General features: G+C 37.3%; 1 protein-coding gene across 1 annotated transcript; it reads left to right on the forward strand.

Moving 5' to 3' along the window:
* Positions 1-2,203: 2,203 nt before the first annotated feature.
* Positions 2,204-16,478, forward strand: snapc3 (small nuclear RNA activating complex, polypeptide 3). The gene is made up of 9 exons (XM_038278578.1): positions 2,204-2,470; positions 5,834-5,917; positions 5,996-6,074; positions 7,807-7,911; positions 8,030-8,179; positions 8,272-8,354; positions 12,954-13,112; positions 16,046-16,153; positions 16,228-16,478. The coding sequence occupies exons 1-9, from the start codon at positions 2,235-2,237 to the stop codon at positions 16,373-16,375; spliced, it is 1,152 nt and encodes a 383-aa protein (XP_038134506.1). The 5' UTR covers positions 2,204-2,234; the 3' UTR covers positions 16,376-16,478.
* The last annotated feature ends 1,769 nt before the right edge of the window (positions 16,479-18,247 follow it).

The raw sequence follows: 18,247 nt of genomic DNA on the forward strand, positions 1-18,247 counted from the left end.
AGTGTTTTTTTAGCCTGGCAGCCATCTTAAGGCTGGTATAAAGGAATTTAACAACGTGTCTACAGGTTTGTTTTAAAAGAGGTATTTTCTTTAGACAGTTCAAGTCTGACTCTTTATAACATTGTTCTACTGTCTGTTTAATGTCACTTCTTAAAACATTTCACTATGTGAACATAGGGAGGGAACAGTGGCGAGGGGGATTCTGCCAGACTGTGGAAAACAAATTAGAGACACTAGAGGGAAGTTCATACACCATAAAATAATGCACAGATGTTATCATACGGCGGTGAGAATGTATGACACCAGCTGATGAAGGATAAAAAAATGCTGGAAATATAAATTGGAAGCAGACTGGTCAAACCCCTCTGGGTTTAGGTATTGGGTTTGTTGAGTTCATCTTATGAATCCATGCTGCTTAGACTAGAAGACAATGAGCAAGTTTAACCGGAGAGGGAAACTGATGGGGAAAATTTCCAAAAAAAGTAAAAAAAAAAAAAAACATGCACTGGACTTTGTTTCCAAGTTTGAAGACGTTTCGCTTCCCATCCAGGGAGCTTTATTAATTCAAAATGTCATAATTAGTGTTGGGTATGGGAAAAGGTTTGGACTAATTGGGCAGGAGACTTCCCAGACATTTCAGGCTGTGAACCCAAAAATAACAATGCAGCAGACTCTAAACCCTAAAAATACATATGATTACTTCACACTGTACTTATTTTGTACTTTTTTTCATATCAAATAAAGTAATTGTATCAAGTTTCTAAATTACCAAAAAAATAAAAGTATTTTATAAGTAACATTTCATTACTTAATACATAGATTTGAGTGTATTTTTTTATTTTTTTGGGGCATTGAAATATTTTTAATTGTATATTTTAGTCTATGACTTGATTAAAGTCATAATTCTGAGATTAAAGTCAGAAATCTTAGAAAAAATTATTAATTCTGAGATTAAAGTCAGAATTCTGGGGAAAAAAAATCTGAATTCTGACTTTTCCCCCCATATTAAACTGAAAAAATATTTAAAAATCAGTTAACTTTTTTTGTCTTTTCAGTGGCCCAAATCCTCCTCCGTACATATGAAATTGAAACCATCTCTTGGGTTTACAGAGAATGGTCCGAAAAAGAAAAAACATCCAGTGAGCAGCAGTTCTGTGGGCGGAAATGCCTTGTTGATGCCAGAGGTCAGAGGAGAATGGCCAGACTGGTTCGAGCTGATAGAAGGGCAACAGTGACTCAAATAACCACCCGTTACAACCAAGGTGGGCAGAAGAGCATCTCTGAACGCACAGTACGTCGAACTTTGAGGCAGATGGGCTACAGCAGCAGAAGACCACACCCGGTGCCACTCCTTTCAGCTAAGAACAGGAAACCGAGGCTACAATTTGCAAAAGCTCATCGAAATTGGAAAATAGAAGATTGGAAAAACGTTGCCTGGTCTGATGAGTCTCGATTTCTGCTGCGACATTCGGATGGTAGGGTCAGAATTTGGCGTCTACAACATGAAAGCATGGATCCATCCTGCCTTGTATCAACGGTTCAGGCTGGTGGTGGTGGTGTCATGCTGTGGGGAATATTTTCTTGGCACTCTTTGGGCCCCTTGGTACCATTTGAGCATCGTTGCTACGCCACAGCCTACCTGAGTATTGTTGCTGACCATGTCCATCTCTTTATGATCACAATATACCCAACTTCTGATGGCTACTTTCAGCAGGATAATGCGCCATGTCATAAAGCTGGAATCATCTCAGACTGGTTTCTTGAACATGACAATGAGTTCACTGTACTCAAATGGCCTCCACAGTCACCAGATCTCAATCCAATAGAGCATCTTTGGTATGTGGTGGAACGGGAGATTCGCATCATGGATTTGCAGCCGACAAATCTGCGGCAACTGTGTGATGCCATCATGTCAATATGGACCAAACTTCCTGAGGAATGCTTCCAGCACCTTGTTGAATCTATGCCACGAAGAATTTAGGCAGTTCTGAATGCAAAAGGGGGTCCAACCCGTTACTAGCATGGGGTACCTAATAAAGTGGCCGGTGAGTGTATATATATATATATATATATATATATATATATATATATATATATATATATATATATATATATATATAAATAAACGTCCGATCCACACTCCACACCAGTAGATGGGGGTAATGCACCTCAATAAGTTGCTTGCTAAACGCCATAAAGAAGAAGAAGAAGAAGTTGTTGTTGTCCCTCTAAACATGGCGGAGTCCGAACCAACGGCAGAGGCGAGCAGCAGCAGCATCCCGGATTATGAATATGTGGACGTGAACACCACAGCCTTCCACATCGGCTCCTTCAGGGAGGAGTGGCTGAAAAGGCTGAAACCGGAACAAATCTCCTTCCAGCAGAAAGATCAGGACACGTTTGAAGCTAACTTTGCTGCTGAGATGGGCTTAGAAGAGGAAACGATGGCTGAACTCCGATCCGTCTGCAGGTTGAACAGCAAAGCAGCCACACATTTTATCACATAAACCTCACATCTCACTCTTTTAGGGCAATAACAGCCAATAAAAGCGATACTACTGAATTATTGTCATTTTGTTATACCACATATAATCACAGGGAGAGTGGTTTAAGACACGCTGACCAGACGTCCCCAAATTCCAGGGACAGTCCCCGTTTTGGACCCCCTGTCCCCGGCTAAAGCTGTCCCTGGAAATGTCCCTGATTTGACCGTTTTATGAATGATCAATGATTAGATTGGCTAAAAGTTAAATATACTTTAAACTTTAAAACATTTACATCCAATCAAAAACAATAACAGCTTATTTAAAACAAAAAGCACAGCTGTATCTATAGAAAATATATTCCTGTTAGGTTTCACTATAACTTTATTAAAGGACAGATTATTTTTATGCCCTGAGAGCTTATTTTTCATTCATCTATACCTGTGATGACAAAACATGTATTTCTGGTGTGGCTGCTTCAAGCTGCTCATGAGAGTGATCCAGATTTATAGATGTGTTTTAATGGTTTTAATTTAATCTGAATATAAAAATCTAACTTAAGTTTTTTAATAGTGACACAGATTTTAATCCAGGCTGCTGGAGGCGACCCAATGCTCTGCAGCTGTCCAGGATACAGTAGAAACAACTGAAGCCGCTTTCATTTTATAGTGATCAATATAAAAAGATAGATTTATATGTATGTTTTTCAAATTTTATATATATATATAAAAAAGTTTCATTTTAGGTTTTGGAATGGAAAAAGAGTTTCCAATTTCCCATAAAATCTGTATTGATGCCAACTGGCCTGTCCCTAAAAACAATGTTATGTTGCTCACAGGGAAGAAGACAATGAAGACTGAATGACCAGATGGCACTGATAAACACTATTGATTTATTAATATTATTTATCTTAATGGAAAAGGCACATTGCTGGATTTCACACTTGATTTTTTTTTATATTAATAAATATTTAAATATGGATAAAGGCATCACTGTTCCCCTTTCCTAATTTAATTTTCATGAAATGCATTTATTTTTATCTATGAGCTGGAAATGTCTCCAGATCAGATTGCAGAAATCTGGTCACCTTAGTTTAAGAGTCTCTGACAAGGAAAGCTGCTGCCTGGATGTTCAGAGCATCTCAGCAGGTTAGGGACACAAATGAGCACTAAAGGAGCACAAATGTTGATACAAGTGAAGTCAATTTTACATTTCATTTGAGATGTTCCCGCTCTGTCCTTAAATCTATGGAGGCGAGAATGGAGATCAGCTGAAGGTTGAAAGCTTCATTACCGTCTCAGCAGGACCTGACAGCCTCCTTTCCACACAAGCAGAAAAAGCCCAGAATTGCTGCTGTTTATCAATAGACACGATCTTTTGTTTAAAAAGAAAAACATTTCATTATGAGCTTTTTAAAATACATTTCACCCTTCCTCAATAACAGGATTAGTTCATTTATTAGCTGTAAGCCATACAGTACAGAGCATTAACCCTTTATAGGGCAACTTACTGTTTTAATCACTTGCATAGATCTAGAAGCACAACATCTATATCCAGCCATTCAGCAAAGATGTTGCTACATGGCTGCACATCTTATTTTGCCATTTGACCAATTATATGAGCCCTTGAATGATATATTACCTACTGGAAATTAAGTAGTGTTGCGCCGATGCCATTTTTTGGCCCCGATACCTGGCTGTGCAGTATTGGCCGATACAGATACTATCTGTTTGAAATTGATGTGTGTACATATGAAAAACTCCATACTACTTGGATGTAAAATAATTGCCATCATGGCTTTGTCAAGCTGCTGCCTACCTTTGCGAAGCAGGAAAAAGACTAATACAAAGTGAATCCAGTAGAACTTTTTATTGCCTACCTGGAATGGGTGACAATAGTCGAATAAACTTTTGGCTCTCAAAATGCTATCAGTGCTCTATTTGTTGGTACTCGCCGATACCAATACCACCATTTTAGTGCTGGATCGGGGCCCCAACCGATACTGGTATCAATATCGGTGCAACACTAGTTCCAATCTGGCCTCTGGTCCTTTGCCGCATGTCTCTCCCCCTCTCTCATACTCCCCAAAAAAGAGCCACTAGTTCTGTAACCCCACCCACCACAACAATACAATATAAAAGGAGCATTTTTTAATTTTTAAGACTACTCCTTTTGAGAGATCTTTGTGTCATTTCATTATGGCAGGAAACATCTTGAATAAAGATGTAATTCCCGCTCTTTGAGGAGGATGAATCATTTTGGCTTCGACTTTTAATCCTGTTGATGGGATTTCTTTTTATCAGATCTTACGGCTGTTAACCTTTTATAATTATGCCACAGACCTATTTATTCATATGTACTTTATGATGATGTTTAGTTTTACTTTATATTTCTTACCTGGAATGAGTGACAATAGTTAAATAAACTTTTGGCTCTCAAAATGGTATAAGTGCTCTATTTGTTGGTACTCACCGATACCAATATCACCATTTTAGTGCCCTGCCCGATACTGGTATCAGTGCAACACTAAAATGAAGGTAAAAAAAATGAAGAAAAAACAAAGTAAAAACTAATTGAAAAATAAAAAAGTTAATAAGCGTATTTAACAATTATATTTAGTTATATAAAGTAAAAAAAAATGTAAGTGCCAGTATCAGCATTAATGCCTCTAGGGTTATGTTGGACCAAAAAAATGTGTTTCTGTCCCTCTCAGAGTGTTTTTCATGAATTTCTTATAGAAGCACTTTTGTTATTTTTCTTAATATATTCCTGCAAGTTGGCGTTTCTTGTTATTACATTGACATTAATTTTTTCCATCATTTTTTGAATGTTACAAAAACAATAAGGTTTTGTTCTGGATTCCAATACCACTATTGACTTGAAACTGGCTTGAAACCGCCTTAGAGACAGTTTTTACCCGACAGCAATAACAAAACTAAATGCAACCAAAAATAACCATTAATCATCATGGATGATGTGTGTGAGAATGTTCTATTCTTATTAGTTGTTTTGTATCAGTTATTGTTATTTATTTATTATATAACGTGTAAATGGTGGTGACAGTGATTTTTGTTTTTTAAGCATATGCACTGAGCGATCAATGGCACTTTTTTAAATTTCGTTGTTCTTGTGACAAGGACAAAAAAGCTAAATTGAATTGAATTGAAAATTAGAATAATCTCACTGAGTTCCCTATAAAGGGTCAAAATGTCAGTCTACATGTTGCCGGTTTGAATTCAGCCAGCTTACTTTTATGCGTCGGTGGACTGATGGTTTCACTGGGATTCTTTTTATTCTTTAGTTAGTTGGTTAATTGCCAAATCTCTGTGTTTTTCTTCTTCTGGTTGAAGCGTGGACTCGCTTCGTTGCTACTCTGAAGATCAGCAGCCCGACCCAGAAGTCTTACCTTCAGAACCGACCCTGAAAACTCTCATGTAAGTCCTCCTCTGATACCACACCAGTAAGTGGGTCTGGGGTTCTCCGGTGGGATAATTCTGTTTGTTTGATTACAGATACAGAAAAAAGAAGCAAAGACGCTCATCATCTTATAGAGGAGGCCAAAACAGACATGAGCTCTACGCCGGTGAACTGGTGGGTGAATCCTGACCTTCGTCTCAGTGGGTCTTTCTGTCAGCGCTACAAAAATGTACCGATGTCTTTAAGGAATTTTCTTCATTTGACCTTCAGTTTCACCTGACAAAAACAGAGAATTGCTTTTTTCTGCTCTTCACTTTTTCACGTTCTTCAGCTTTTTCATTTTTTATTTTCTGTGACAAAAATCCACTGTGATTCTATGTTCTGGGGACAAAAATAAAGATGAACTGATACGGTTTTATTAGGGCCTAATTAATCCCAAATACTGGCTGCTGATATTTTTTGGGCCCGATTCCTCAAACTGATGTAGATTTTTCTTCCTCCATATAGATGATAGAAGTGACTCCATTAAAACAGACATTAAACCGCTCTTAGTTTAAACAAAAAGAAACATTTATTAACAAATCAAAGACATGTTAACAATGGATACAAGTGGAAAAAAACACAAATATTGGTCAGAAAATTCAATGTATCGGTCTGTAGAGAAGAACTGGAGGGAAAATGAGTGAAAGGATTAACTAAGGTGGCGTCTGCACTAGAAAAAATCGAAATCTAGATAAGTCATTTTTAAAATAAGTGCATTTGTTCTTGGATTAAGGAAAGGCAAGGCAAGTCAAATTTATTTGTATAGCACAATTAAGTACAAAGACAATACAAAGTGCTTTACATGATTAAAATATAGGAATGTAAAACAGAAACAAAGCGAGTAGGAAAAAATAATGCAGAAACAAAAAAGAACATTAAAAACAGTTGGACTAAAGAAAATAAAAAAGTTGAACTAATGATGTTTAGTTGAACTGTTTAACTAGAACAGTCGAAGGCAATCCTAAATAAATGTGTTTTTAGTCTTGATTTAAAGGAACTCAGGCTTTCCGCACTGTTACAGTTTTCTGGAAGTTTGTTCCTACGGAGCCCCTAAAGGGACATGGAGGGAAAAATAAACTTTGCGAGATCTCGCAAAAAAATAAGCTTTGGCGAGATCTCGCAAAAGGTTTTGCCATGTCAGCGAACCGGAAGTAAAACAAACAGTGGAGGTGCAAAGTGTACTGCTATGGGAGGATAACACGCCCATGTGTCACCTACAACCATGGAGGATGATTTGGAGAGGTTCTTAATTTCTAGACAAGTCCCAAAACAGACAAGGTCAGTATGCAATCCCACGGAGCTCCTAAAGGGACATGGAGGGAAAAAAAGGAACTTTTGCGTGATCTCGCAAGATTCCGCAATAGTTTTGCGGGATTTCGCAAAAGTTCTTTTTTTCCCCTCCATGTCCCTTTAGGGGCTCCGTATGTTCCAGATAAGTGGATCATAGGAACTAAATGTTGCTTCTCCATGTTTAGTTCTGGTTCTAAGTATGAGTGGTTTTAAGGATGTAAAACAGACATTTTGACAATGGAACAAGACAATTTACACTTAAAATTACAAAACAAAATTGCATTGCCTTATTTCAAGTGCATATTATCTAATTATCTTATTTTAAGATTAAAAATACTCATTACGTTGGCAAGCTATCTCATTTACCTACTCAAATTAAGGATAGATGCACTTAATTTAAGGAATTTTTTACTTATTTCTAGATTGTTTTTCCAGTGTGGCTCAGTGGGAGAACGAATGAAGGCTGGTTAAAAACATCAGCACTGCTTTTCTAAAACATCTACTGACTTACAGCAATCTGGAGGTGAGAAGGCGACCGACGTGTCCATTAATTGTTTCCCTGAATGATTTCCAGGACCGTCAAACTATTGGAAGGGCACCAGAGTCAGAGGCTGACATGGTCCCTGAGGGGGAGCTCATCCTTTCCATTAACATCTACTTCCCTGTGAACTTTGATAAAGTGAGTTTTGATCTCCCCGTTTTAAAGTTGTCAAAGTGCCTCCGGTCTTCACCGCGTTTTTTTCCTCCTGAGTGTTTTCATTTGTGGAGCTGACCTTTGATTTTAACCCCCCTGCAAGTTTAACTACATGCGACCTCATGTGACGCTGCTGATGAGAGGCTCCCAAACCCTGGCCGAGCTCCGAGACGCCATCTTCTGCGTCAGCGACCTGCAGGTGTGCGGCGAGTTCAGCAACACGCCAGACTTGGCTCCAGACTTCATCTGCAAGGTAAGCCTGCAGCCGCCACAGCACATTTCCCATCATGCACCTGCAGCCGAAGGGCCTGGTCGAGATCACGTTTTCAATATTTTTGCTTCCAGGACCTTTTCAGATCAGCCTTCTTTTTCTTCGAGGGAGTTTTCTACGACGACATGCGGCATCCTGACTGCCAGGACATCAGCAGGTCTGTTTCCAAACTTTCTGTTCAAACTTAAAAGTTTGGAAAAAGATGTTTTAGATCTCAATCAACCACAAAAAATGTCAGCTGGAACTTCTGACAACACAGTAAACAATAAATTGAGCTCCAAAAATGAACAAAACAAGCAACCACACATAAAAAAGACATAAAAATGCAACAGAAAAATGTTGCAAATGAAAAAAATGCTTCAGTAACAGAAGAAAATGATGCAAAGATTAAAAACAGCAGCAACTCGCTCCACAAAACGGAAGCACTCTGTACCACTAGAGCAGAAGTCATGGATTAGCGGACCAGATCCGGACCCACTTGCTGGGTAATATGGACCCAACCTGATTTAAAACATTTATAAATTACCGCATGTTGTCAGACTGTGGTGTCTAATCCCACATCCTCTGTCTCCGCCCTGCTCTGATGCTGACCGCCTATGCAAAGCAAAGCCTACAGCCTCCGCTGCTCCTCCCATCTTGCTCCGCTCCGACTTCCTTGGATACTCAAGGAGAGAATGGGAGATATTATTATTAAATTCAGGAGCAAAACATGTGGAAATGAACGCTTAATTTAATATGATAAATTTAAAAACTCCCCACCATCATCCAGCCAGCATATGTTCAGTTTCTGCCCAAATATTTTCTTTTTGTTGTGGATTTTTGTAACAGGGATAACTAGCATCTTCCATGGTTTGTATGAACTATGTTTGTTTTCTGCCTCCAAACTCAGCATCTCTTCATCCAGGCCTGAGATGAGAAGTTTCTTTTGAAGTGGTGAGATGCGCTCTTAGAAATTTTGACTGGATTTGATTAAACTTTTAAGCCTCTTAGTATAAAATAAATATTTTGATGGAAATGAGAAATCTGCTTCCTGGTATGTTGAAGTACCAATAGTTTGCATCCAATCATTTAAACAAACGGTCTTAGTTTTTGGGAATATATGAGCTCACCAATGAGCCTGGAATGGCTTTAGAATGGCTTAGTCTCCATTCAAACCCAGGTTTAAAGCCTTGCAGGGCAGCCTAAAGCCCACTGCTCTCATTAAGGCAGAAAAAAATAAAATAAAAACAAATGGTCAGCTCAGGTGTTTCATAAAATATGAGAGTCAAGAAATTGTCCATACGATTGTTGATCTCTACTTCAAAAAACACTTTAGATATTCAAATGGAAAAATTTTTGAAAATAGTTTTTTATTTAGTCAATGTAAACATGGATGCATAAAAACCTCATTTTATTTCAGTGTTAAATTCTGTTTAATGTTACAGATTCTAATTAAAAATATCTCTGGACCTTTAGGGATTGATGACCTTCTTTATCTGGACCCCACAGATTTTTAATTGGTTGCCCCCCCACGCTAGAGAAAGTCAAACACAGAAGAACCATATCAGACCACCCCCGCTTTACAACAGGAAAACAGATTAACGCAGGATTTAATAAAGAAAAGAAAGACATTTAGAGGAAGGAAAGATGTTCGTTATTTTTCATTTCATTTTCAAGTGCATAATATTACATTATTAAAGTAGTTATGCATGGTAACATATGTGTAACCCCCAAATTCCACATCCTCCGCCCCGCCCAGCTGACTTGCGTCATGCGGCGCATCTGTGTCATGTTAATCAATGAGAGCTGTTCCACATCCACCGCTACTTCTCCGCACGTCACAGTCCATGTACATGTTCTCCGTCCTTCGCCATCAAAATTCGGAGCCAAGCTATTTTTAGTTCCGGTCCGGCCAGGTCACGATCCGCGATTGCAATCGCACTAAAAAGGAAAAGGAACGTCGAGATCCAGTTTGTCAATTTAAAATATAGTAACGACAGATTGGTGACTACAAATTTTAGCATAATTCTTATATATTCCCATAAGCGTAGAACGTTTTATTAAATGATTGGATGCAAACTATTGGTACTTCAACATACCAGGAGGCAGATTTCTCATTTACATTAAAATATTTATTTTATATCAAGAGACTTAAAAGTTTCATCAAATCCAGTCACAACAACTTCTAAGAGCGCATCTCACAACTTCAAAATAAGTTTCTTATTGCAGGCATGGATGAAGAGATGCTGAGTTTGGAGATAGAGAACAAACCGTTTTCGTATGATCCTAATTATCCCTTTTATAAAGATCCACAACAAAAAGAAAATGTTTTGATAGAAATGTGTAATTGATGATGAGTTTTAATTATGTCATATTAAATTTAGCGTTCATTGCCGTATTTTTGCTCCTATGAAATAAATAATATTGCACATGCTCTCCTTGAGCTGCAAGGAAGTCAGAGCGGGAGGAAAGTGGAGGCTGTAGGCTTTTCTTCTTTTTTCCACTCCCTTTAGTGGTTGATTTGTTCATAAACATTTGTTTTCTTTATTGCGTGTTTGTGCATGTTGACCACCATACAGGAACTTCTCCAGTTGTTGCAACACCTTGTTTTTTTTTGTTGTTTTTTTGCATTTGTTTCACTGACTGTACGGTTTTTGCTTCTACTTTTTGTGATTGCAGCATTTTTCTTGTTTGCAGCATCTTTCAGTTGCATTTGGGTTTTGCGTGTTTTAGAGTTACCATCATACAAGTTTTTGCAGCATGTTTCGTTGTTTGCACCTGTCGTCCACCGTATTTCTGCCCCTTTTTTGAGAATTAAACCATAACTTCTTCTTTACAAAGAGAAGTCATCGTTAAATCCTTAACTTAAATTCACTTTATCATTTATAAACAGCAGAAATAGAGTAAAGACAACAGCTTCCATCTTGCTTCCTGCCTTCCGTTTGATAAATTTGTAACATTAATTGCAGTCCAAAAAGGTCTATAAAATATAAATTTGAAGTGTTTTACACTTTATTCTTCTCTGTGTTTGGTACCAATCCCAAAGCTCTGGTCTTTTGGGGCTCAGTCTGTGTTTCAGGTCAAAAAACTTGGAATTCCCTTAATAAAAAAAAAAAAAAAAAAAAACATGCCTGGCTTGTCTGAGAGTAGGTACGACGTGTTCAGGTCCTTGTGGATGTTTCTCTTAGGAATCCAGTCATCTCGTCCCCAAAGGGCAGAATGTAGAGCTAATTAGCAGGATGAATAGGGACTGGTTTGGTGGAGGCCTCGTGACTGTTGGTATAACTTAAGACCTGACCGGATTCGCATTCCTTTCAGGTTTTTCTTTTTATTTTCACAGTGTGTTGAACATAAATACATTAACATGTTAATACAAATAGTGATATGGATACAAGGATTGATAACTGTTGAAAGGAGGTTTTTATTAAAACCTTCTGTAACAACAGCACCTTTAGAATCTTTTCTCAGTATATAGTTATACTATTAGATCCTTCATCAAAGCAGTGAATTTATAGAGAACAGTTTGTTCCATTATTATTATTTAAGGAAAAAAAAATGCAATTGAGAAATAAAACCATGAAAAACCTTTAATAACTGAAATGTTTGAGAGTAACTTTGCTGTTTCGTCAGATTTTGTTTCTTTTTAAAATCATTTTGTATGTATTTTTCATATTTTTTAAAAGAATCTAATATTTTCACTATTTTTTTTTTTTATTTCTCTTTTTTATAGTGAGTTTTAGGAATGTCATTCTTTTCAAATCGCGTTTTGCAGATTGCTTCACTTCGTGGGGCGGGCTTTCCTCTGGGGCGAGGAGAGAAGACGCATTTACGGAAGAGGATTAGGGCCACTGAAAAAAAAAAAAAAGTTAACTGATTTGTTTTTATTTTATTTCAGTATAGTATAGGAAAAAAAGTCAGAATTCTGACTTTAATCTCAGAATTCTGAGAAAAAAAGTCAGAATTCTGACTTTTTTCCCATACTATACTGAAATAAAATTTTAAAATCAGTTAACTTTTTTTTTTCAGTGGCCCTAATCCTCTACCGTACGAATTTCTACTGAATCCTGGGATTTTATAAAACACAATTTACAAACCGTTTTAAAACTCAACCCAAAAAACGCCCCCAGGAAATATAAAATCATTCTTTTTTTTTTTAAAGAATAAAATTAAAAATATAAAAAATAAACTTGAATTCAAATTTTATTGAAAATAACATAACCTAATCTGAGGTGACAGCAAAGTTACTCTAAAAAACTTTTTTATATGAAAAAAAAATATGTTTTATTTTCCATTTGCAAACTTAATTTCATACATTTTATTTCTTTTTTGTATTGTATTTTAAATTTTTGTTTTAAATAATAATAAAAATAGATATAAACAGTTTATTGCTTGGACATTGCCTTATTTATAGTTATTTTTTGCAGTGTTAATAATGGCTGTTATGTAATTACAGCATAATTATTGTCCCATATCTCCTCATGGTAGCTGAGGTCGGCTAAAAATAGGCAACAGTAGGAATGTGCCGCCAATAATCTCTGTTAAACCAGCTGCTTTGCTTTCTTTGATATAAATATACTCATGGTTGTTTATTCAGCGTATATAGAATCAATAATAACTTGCTCCTCTTCTACGTTGTTGATTTTAGTGCTTCATCTGTTCCGTTCCTGCAGGAAAAAGACCTCAAACACAAACTTTACCTCGACCAACACTGGAGCTGAATCTGCACTGAAAGCAATTCTTTGATTCTTTGATTCATGTCTTTGTCTCTTGAATCCAGGACGACCATCGAGTGGTCAAAATCCAACAACTACCCGCCGTTCAGCCAGGCCAAGATGGAGGACACGCGTTGGGTGGATCTGAAGGTGAAGTTGGGATACCCGTACCTCTACTGTCACCAAGGAGACTGCGAACACCTGGTCATCATCACAGACATCAGGTCAGTGTTTCCATTCTGTGGTGCCGCCGTACAGCTGGCGGCGTCCGACTCGCGTCACGTGACTTGAAGTGCTTTGAGGATGATGAAAGAAGAAGATACCAAACCCAAACTATCATCCGCTCTAATTTATGAAAGCCTTTTTGCTCTGTTGCTTTTTTTTTTTACTTTCTAAACATCATTTAATAGTCGTTTTGAATGAGAAAGTTCATTGAATGGCAAAAGATTTTGGGCCTAATTTCTAAAAATTGAATAACTTGCGCATTGATAAAAAAAAAAAAAAAAAAAAAAAGAAGAAGTAAAAATAAGTTTGACGTCACTAAGGTTTTGGCATGGCTTGGTGAATGAGGTCCTTTATGTCAGCCTGTGAGTTTCCATGGAAAGAGCTGACTCCACCTCAAACCAGCCTCCACGGCTTAATGAACTCTGCACTGAGACGGTTCTTGTTAGCAAAGGTCCGGGTTGGTTTCTGTCCGTGTTTTCTCACCGTCTCTCTGAACAATAGGAGCCTTTGACTGTTCCCTGCTCCCATTGGACTGAAGCATAGAGGACTGTATGAAATCAGCCATTTTAACCACAAACAAACTGATTTTGATATTATGATGGAGCAACTCAATTTAGTACAGAATTTAGCAAATCAATGGGTGAACAGGATCATTTTTCCATTATTTAGATAAACTGTAGATCTGAAAAGCGTACAGAGGGGATGGAAAAGCCAAAACCTTTAGTAGGAGGAGAACAGCTTTATTTTGATGTAGTTTTACTAAAGTATCAGTAAAAATAAACACAGTATTTGGCACTATGGCTACTTGAGTACAGAGCAACTGTTGATAATAGGGCTCAGACAATTAATCAGATTAATTGTGAAAAATCTATTATTGAAATAATTGTCCACTAATTTAGTAATTGATTGTTAACTGTAGTATAGAGACTCTAAAACATACATTTAGCTGTCAGACTGACCCACTTAGAGCGGTAATTATCCCAAAATTGCAAAAATATAGGCAAAAATTTAGCGTTTTATTAAAAAGTAATGTTTTCTTCTGTCAAAATGCTAATTCGGAACTCCTCAAGTGGAAAAGTTTGTTTCACCTGATTTAATTTCGTAAAAAAATTCCATTAAGGAACCTTTTGGCTATCCGATTATTAATCAATTAATCGAAAAAATAATCAACAGATGAATCGATTTGCTAAATAATCATTAGTTGCACGTCGAAAATGTTTTCTTCTGACAGGCAAAAATAAAAAGTTTGGTACAAGTTTGGGTTCTTTAAAAATGAAAGTAAAGATAAGTAACGTCATAACCAGGGCTGGGCAATTAATTGCACTTGCAATATAATTGCAATTTAACAAAATGTAATTTTCAAATGGCAGAAGCAGTGATTATTATTCACATTATAAATAACAAGAGTAAGACACAAAATTTCTCCCTCCAGCCTGTTAGGTTGTGATTAAAAGCTTGAAGTGGGGTTTTGGCTGCAGGGAAAGGCAGAGAGAGTAGCAGCTAGCAGCAGATTCATGCCTGCAAGTAGAAATAAACACTTTTTCACACAGTGGTTACAGTAAAGTTCTGTAATACTGGACTCTGGGCAAACAAGCTTTCAAAAACCAGAAGTCTGGGGTTAAACATCTACAAGCTTGGGGTTAGTGCAAAGGAAAATCTAAATAAAATAATCACAATTTAGATTTTTGGCAAAATGGTTCAGCCTTACATTTGATCATACAATAAATATCAGTCTGATCTACAGTTTAGCAGGCTTTGCAGATAGGAAATTACATTAAAGATCCTTGAAACATTTTATGATATTCATTTTTAGAGGAACGGTGCAACCAAACATGTTCAGCAGGAAAATCAGTTAGCTTACAGCTCCATCCATGGTTTCTGATGCAACAAACAAAATAATGTGTTTATAACAATAAGAATAAGGTATATTACAACTATGGAGTGAAATTTGGTCCATTATTTTTACAAGTTAGGAACACATTTTGGAAAAAAACATTTGCAAACCAAAAATAAAACTTTGAAAAAAAAAAAAAAAAGGTTTTAATCTAAACAGGCTGTTTTCACAGTCTTAAATTTTTTTACGTACATTTATTTACAAATTTTTTTAACATACCGGTAGTTTATATTTTCCAAAATTTTCATTTTTAATTTGTTTTTTTTTTCCATAATTTTTTTAGATTTCATATTTTCTCTTTTTTTTTTGTTTTCTGTTTTACAGATTGAGATTTATGAATTGCATTCTTTTCCAATTCTGTTTCACAGATGACTTCTTTAGGTCCAAACAAATGCTTTTTCTCTCGACCAATAAAATGTTGTTGCTAACATCCAACCGACCAATAGAAATGCATCTTCTCTCCTCATCCCAGAGGGAAAACCGCCCCAAAAGTGAAGAGAATGTGATATATGGAACATTGGTAAAACACAGTATTAAAAAAGACTTTTCAAAAACAAATTTCAAAATATAAAATTGTAAAAAAAAAAAAAAAGAAAAAATGTCAAAAAAAGAAAAGAAAAATTGTAAAATATAAAAAAAAAAAAAAATCAGAGCAAATTTACTCTCAAAACCTTTTTTGATTCAGAAGGTTTTTAGTTTCATTTTTTGATTCCATTTTTTGTCTAATTTCAATTCCAAAATATGTTTTTTGCAACAATAATGAAACTAACTTCACTCTGGATTAACTAATCGCTAAACTACAAACCTTCTAAAAATAATTAGCTGTAATATCTTCTGTCCACTATGCATTGCTTGGTGTCAGTTACTTAAAAACACAAAGTACATAAAGTTTGCTGTTGCAATGTGGCAAAAAAAAAAATGAATGGAAGCTAAAATGTCAAAAAGCTGATGTGTAGTTTGCGTAAGAGAGGAAACCACATGAAGATGGGCTCCAGGCGTCACCAATGCGAGACTAATTCCATCCGATTTCCTCTGCAGACTGGTCCACCAGGGCGACTGCTTGGATAAGAGGCTGTATCCGCTCCTCACGCACAAGAACAGGGCGGTCACCCAGAAATGTGCCGTTTGCCACGTCTTCATCGGCAGGTGTGTAAACATGCAGCCTAAATCTGGATCTCCCTGAATTGCCTCTAACGTCGTCCTCCTTTTTATTTTATTAGATGGTACACCATCGGCGACCAGTTTGCTCCCAGTGATCCATGTATCTTCTGTGACAAATGCTTCCGGATGCTTCATTATGATGAGCAGGGCATCAAACTGGGAGAGTTCCTGGCTTATCCATACGTGGACCGCGGGGCCTTTAACTGAACTTCCTGTTATGCTGTATTATAGTTACATTTCATAAAGATGTATTTATTTTTATTTTTTTGCATAAATGTATCTTTGTTCATTAAAGCATCACTTTCATCAATTCCTCGCATATTTGCTTACGGTATATTAGAAGCAGGGGAAATGTGTCTTAGGCTACGTTCACACTGCAGCCTGAAGTGACCCAAATCCGATTTTTTTTTTGCCCATATGTGACCTGGATCTGATCTTTTCATGACAGTCTGAACAACTCGGATCTGATTTTTTCCAATTCGACCGAGGCCACTTGGCTATATGATCCTGAATCCGATCTTTTCAAATGTGACCTGTGTCTGAACGGCCAGGTCGCATTCATCCTACCTGAATGTCATTAATACCAAACAAAGGTCACTATTCTGCGTCCTGCTACGCAGAAGCGGCAAGAAAAACAACCATGGCGGACGATGATGCAGAGAGCAATATTTATGTTTAAACATATTAAAAAGATTGGAGTTTTTAAGGTTGGGAATAGATTGTGAGATGAGCTCCAGCATTACCATCCTCCTCTGTGTTTACTTCCGTAAACACGGAGCACACTGGCTTGTGACGTCATTGCGTCCTCTACTGCGCATGCGGGACACTTGCGTTGTATGAATACAGCTCACATAGGAGATCACATACAAGTCGCATTTATTTGGAAATGTGAACGGCAACGCAAAAAAAATCGGAATTGAGCATCAAGGCCTGCAGTGGGAACGTAGCCTTTGATGGGTGGCATTAAAGGAATAGTACACCCAAAACATGATTAGCCTTCATTTTCTACTCACCCCCATGCTGAACAACACCCTGGAGTACTTTTTTGATATCTCAAATGCATCTGGAGATCTGGGAGGCTTCTTGCTGTCTGCTGACATTCAAATAATGGAGGTCTATGGTGCCCGAGACAGAAAGGTCCATAAAAGTCCATAAAAACGTGTCAATATTCCTCCATACTGCTCGTCCAATGTAATCCAAGTGTCCTGAGTGGGTAGCGTCCATAATTTACTCGAAACAAAGTCATTTAGAATGTTTTTAGAGCATAAACAGTAGTGTATAGGATTTCCTGAAAGCGCGTTCACGAGTCTACGGAAACCGCGGCAGACCAAACCAGACGAAAGTGCGCATTCAGCGTCTGCTCTGCCGATAATGCAAGCGTAGAAGAAGAAATGTGCTTTTTACCTGTGCAAAGAAAGAAACAACGAAAGAAAAATGTCTGAGGACTTCAGTGTTGAGGAAGAACATGAGTTCTTTGCCGAGCTGAATGCGCACTTTCGTCTGGTTTGGTCTGCCGCGGTTTCTGTAGACTCGTGAACGCGCTTTTAGGAAATCCTATACACTACTGTTTATGCTCTAAAAACATTCTAAATGACTTTGTTTCGAGTAAATTCTGGATACTACCCACTCAGGACACTTGGAATACATTGGACGAGCAGTATGGAGGAATACTGACACGTTTTTTGTGGACTTTTATGGACCTTTCTGTCTCGGGCGCCACAGACCTCCATTATTTGAATGTCAGCAGACAGCAAGAAGCCTCCCAGATCTCCAGATGCATTTGAGATATCAAAAAAGTACTCCTGAGTGTTGTTGAGCATAGGGATGAGTAGAAAATGAAGGCTAATCATGTTTTGGGTGTACTATTCCTTTAACATAATTCCCTAAAAACGCCTTTGAAAAGATATCGAACTCAAAAATAAGATTCTACTGTGAAGTATTTCCATGTACTGAACCATATACGCTCATTATTCGGTCTGGGCTCCTATTGCATGAATACAGAGCAGCTGAGGTCCAGTGGAGGCCCAGGTTGCATTGAGATCTTCAGGTCATCTTCCTGGCTTTACAGGGTTCTGGTCA

Source organism: Cyprinodon tularosa, unplaced genomic scaffold, assembly GCF_016077235.1.
Source record: "Cyprinodon tularosa strain WSP-4 unplaced genomic scaffold, ASM1607723v1 ctg142, whole genome shotgun sequence".
Lineage (NCBI taxonomy): Eukaryota > Metazoa > Chordata > Actinopteri > Cyprinodontiformes > Cyprinodontidae > Cyprinodon > Cyprinodon tularosa.

What these genes read in the sequence shown, in the direction of transcription:
- snapc3 (XM_038278578.1), top strand. Translation starts at nt 2,235, where the DNA reads ATGGCGGAGTCCGAACCAACGGCAGAGGCGAGCAGCAGCAGCATCCCG. An exon ending in CTCCAGACTTCATCTGCAAG is followed by an intron (nt 8,180 to 8,271) that starts GTAAGCCTGCAG and finishes TTTTGCTTCCAG; the next exon opens with GACCTTTTCAGATCAGCCTT. An exon ending in GTCATCATCACAGACATCAG is followed by an intron (nt 13,113 to 16,045) that starts GTCAGTGTTTCC and finishes TTTCCTCTGCAG; the next exon opens with ACTGGTCCACCAGGGCGACT.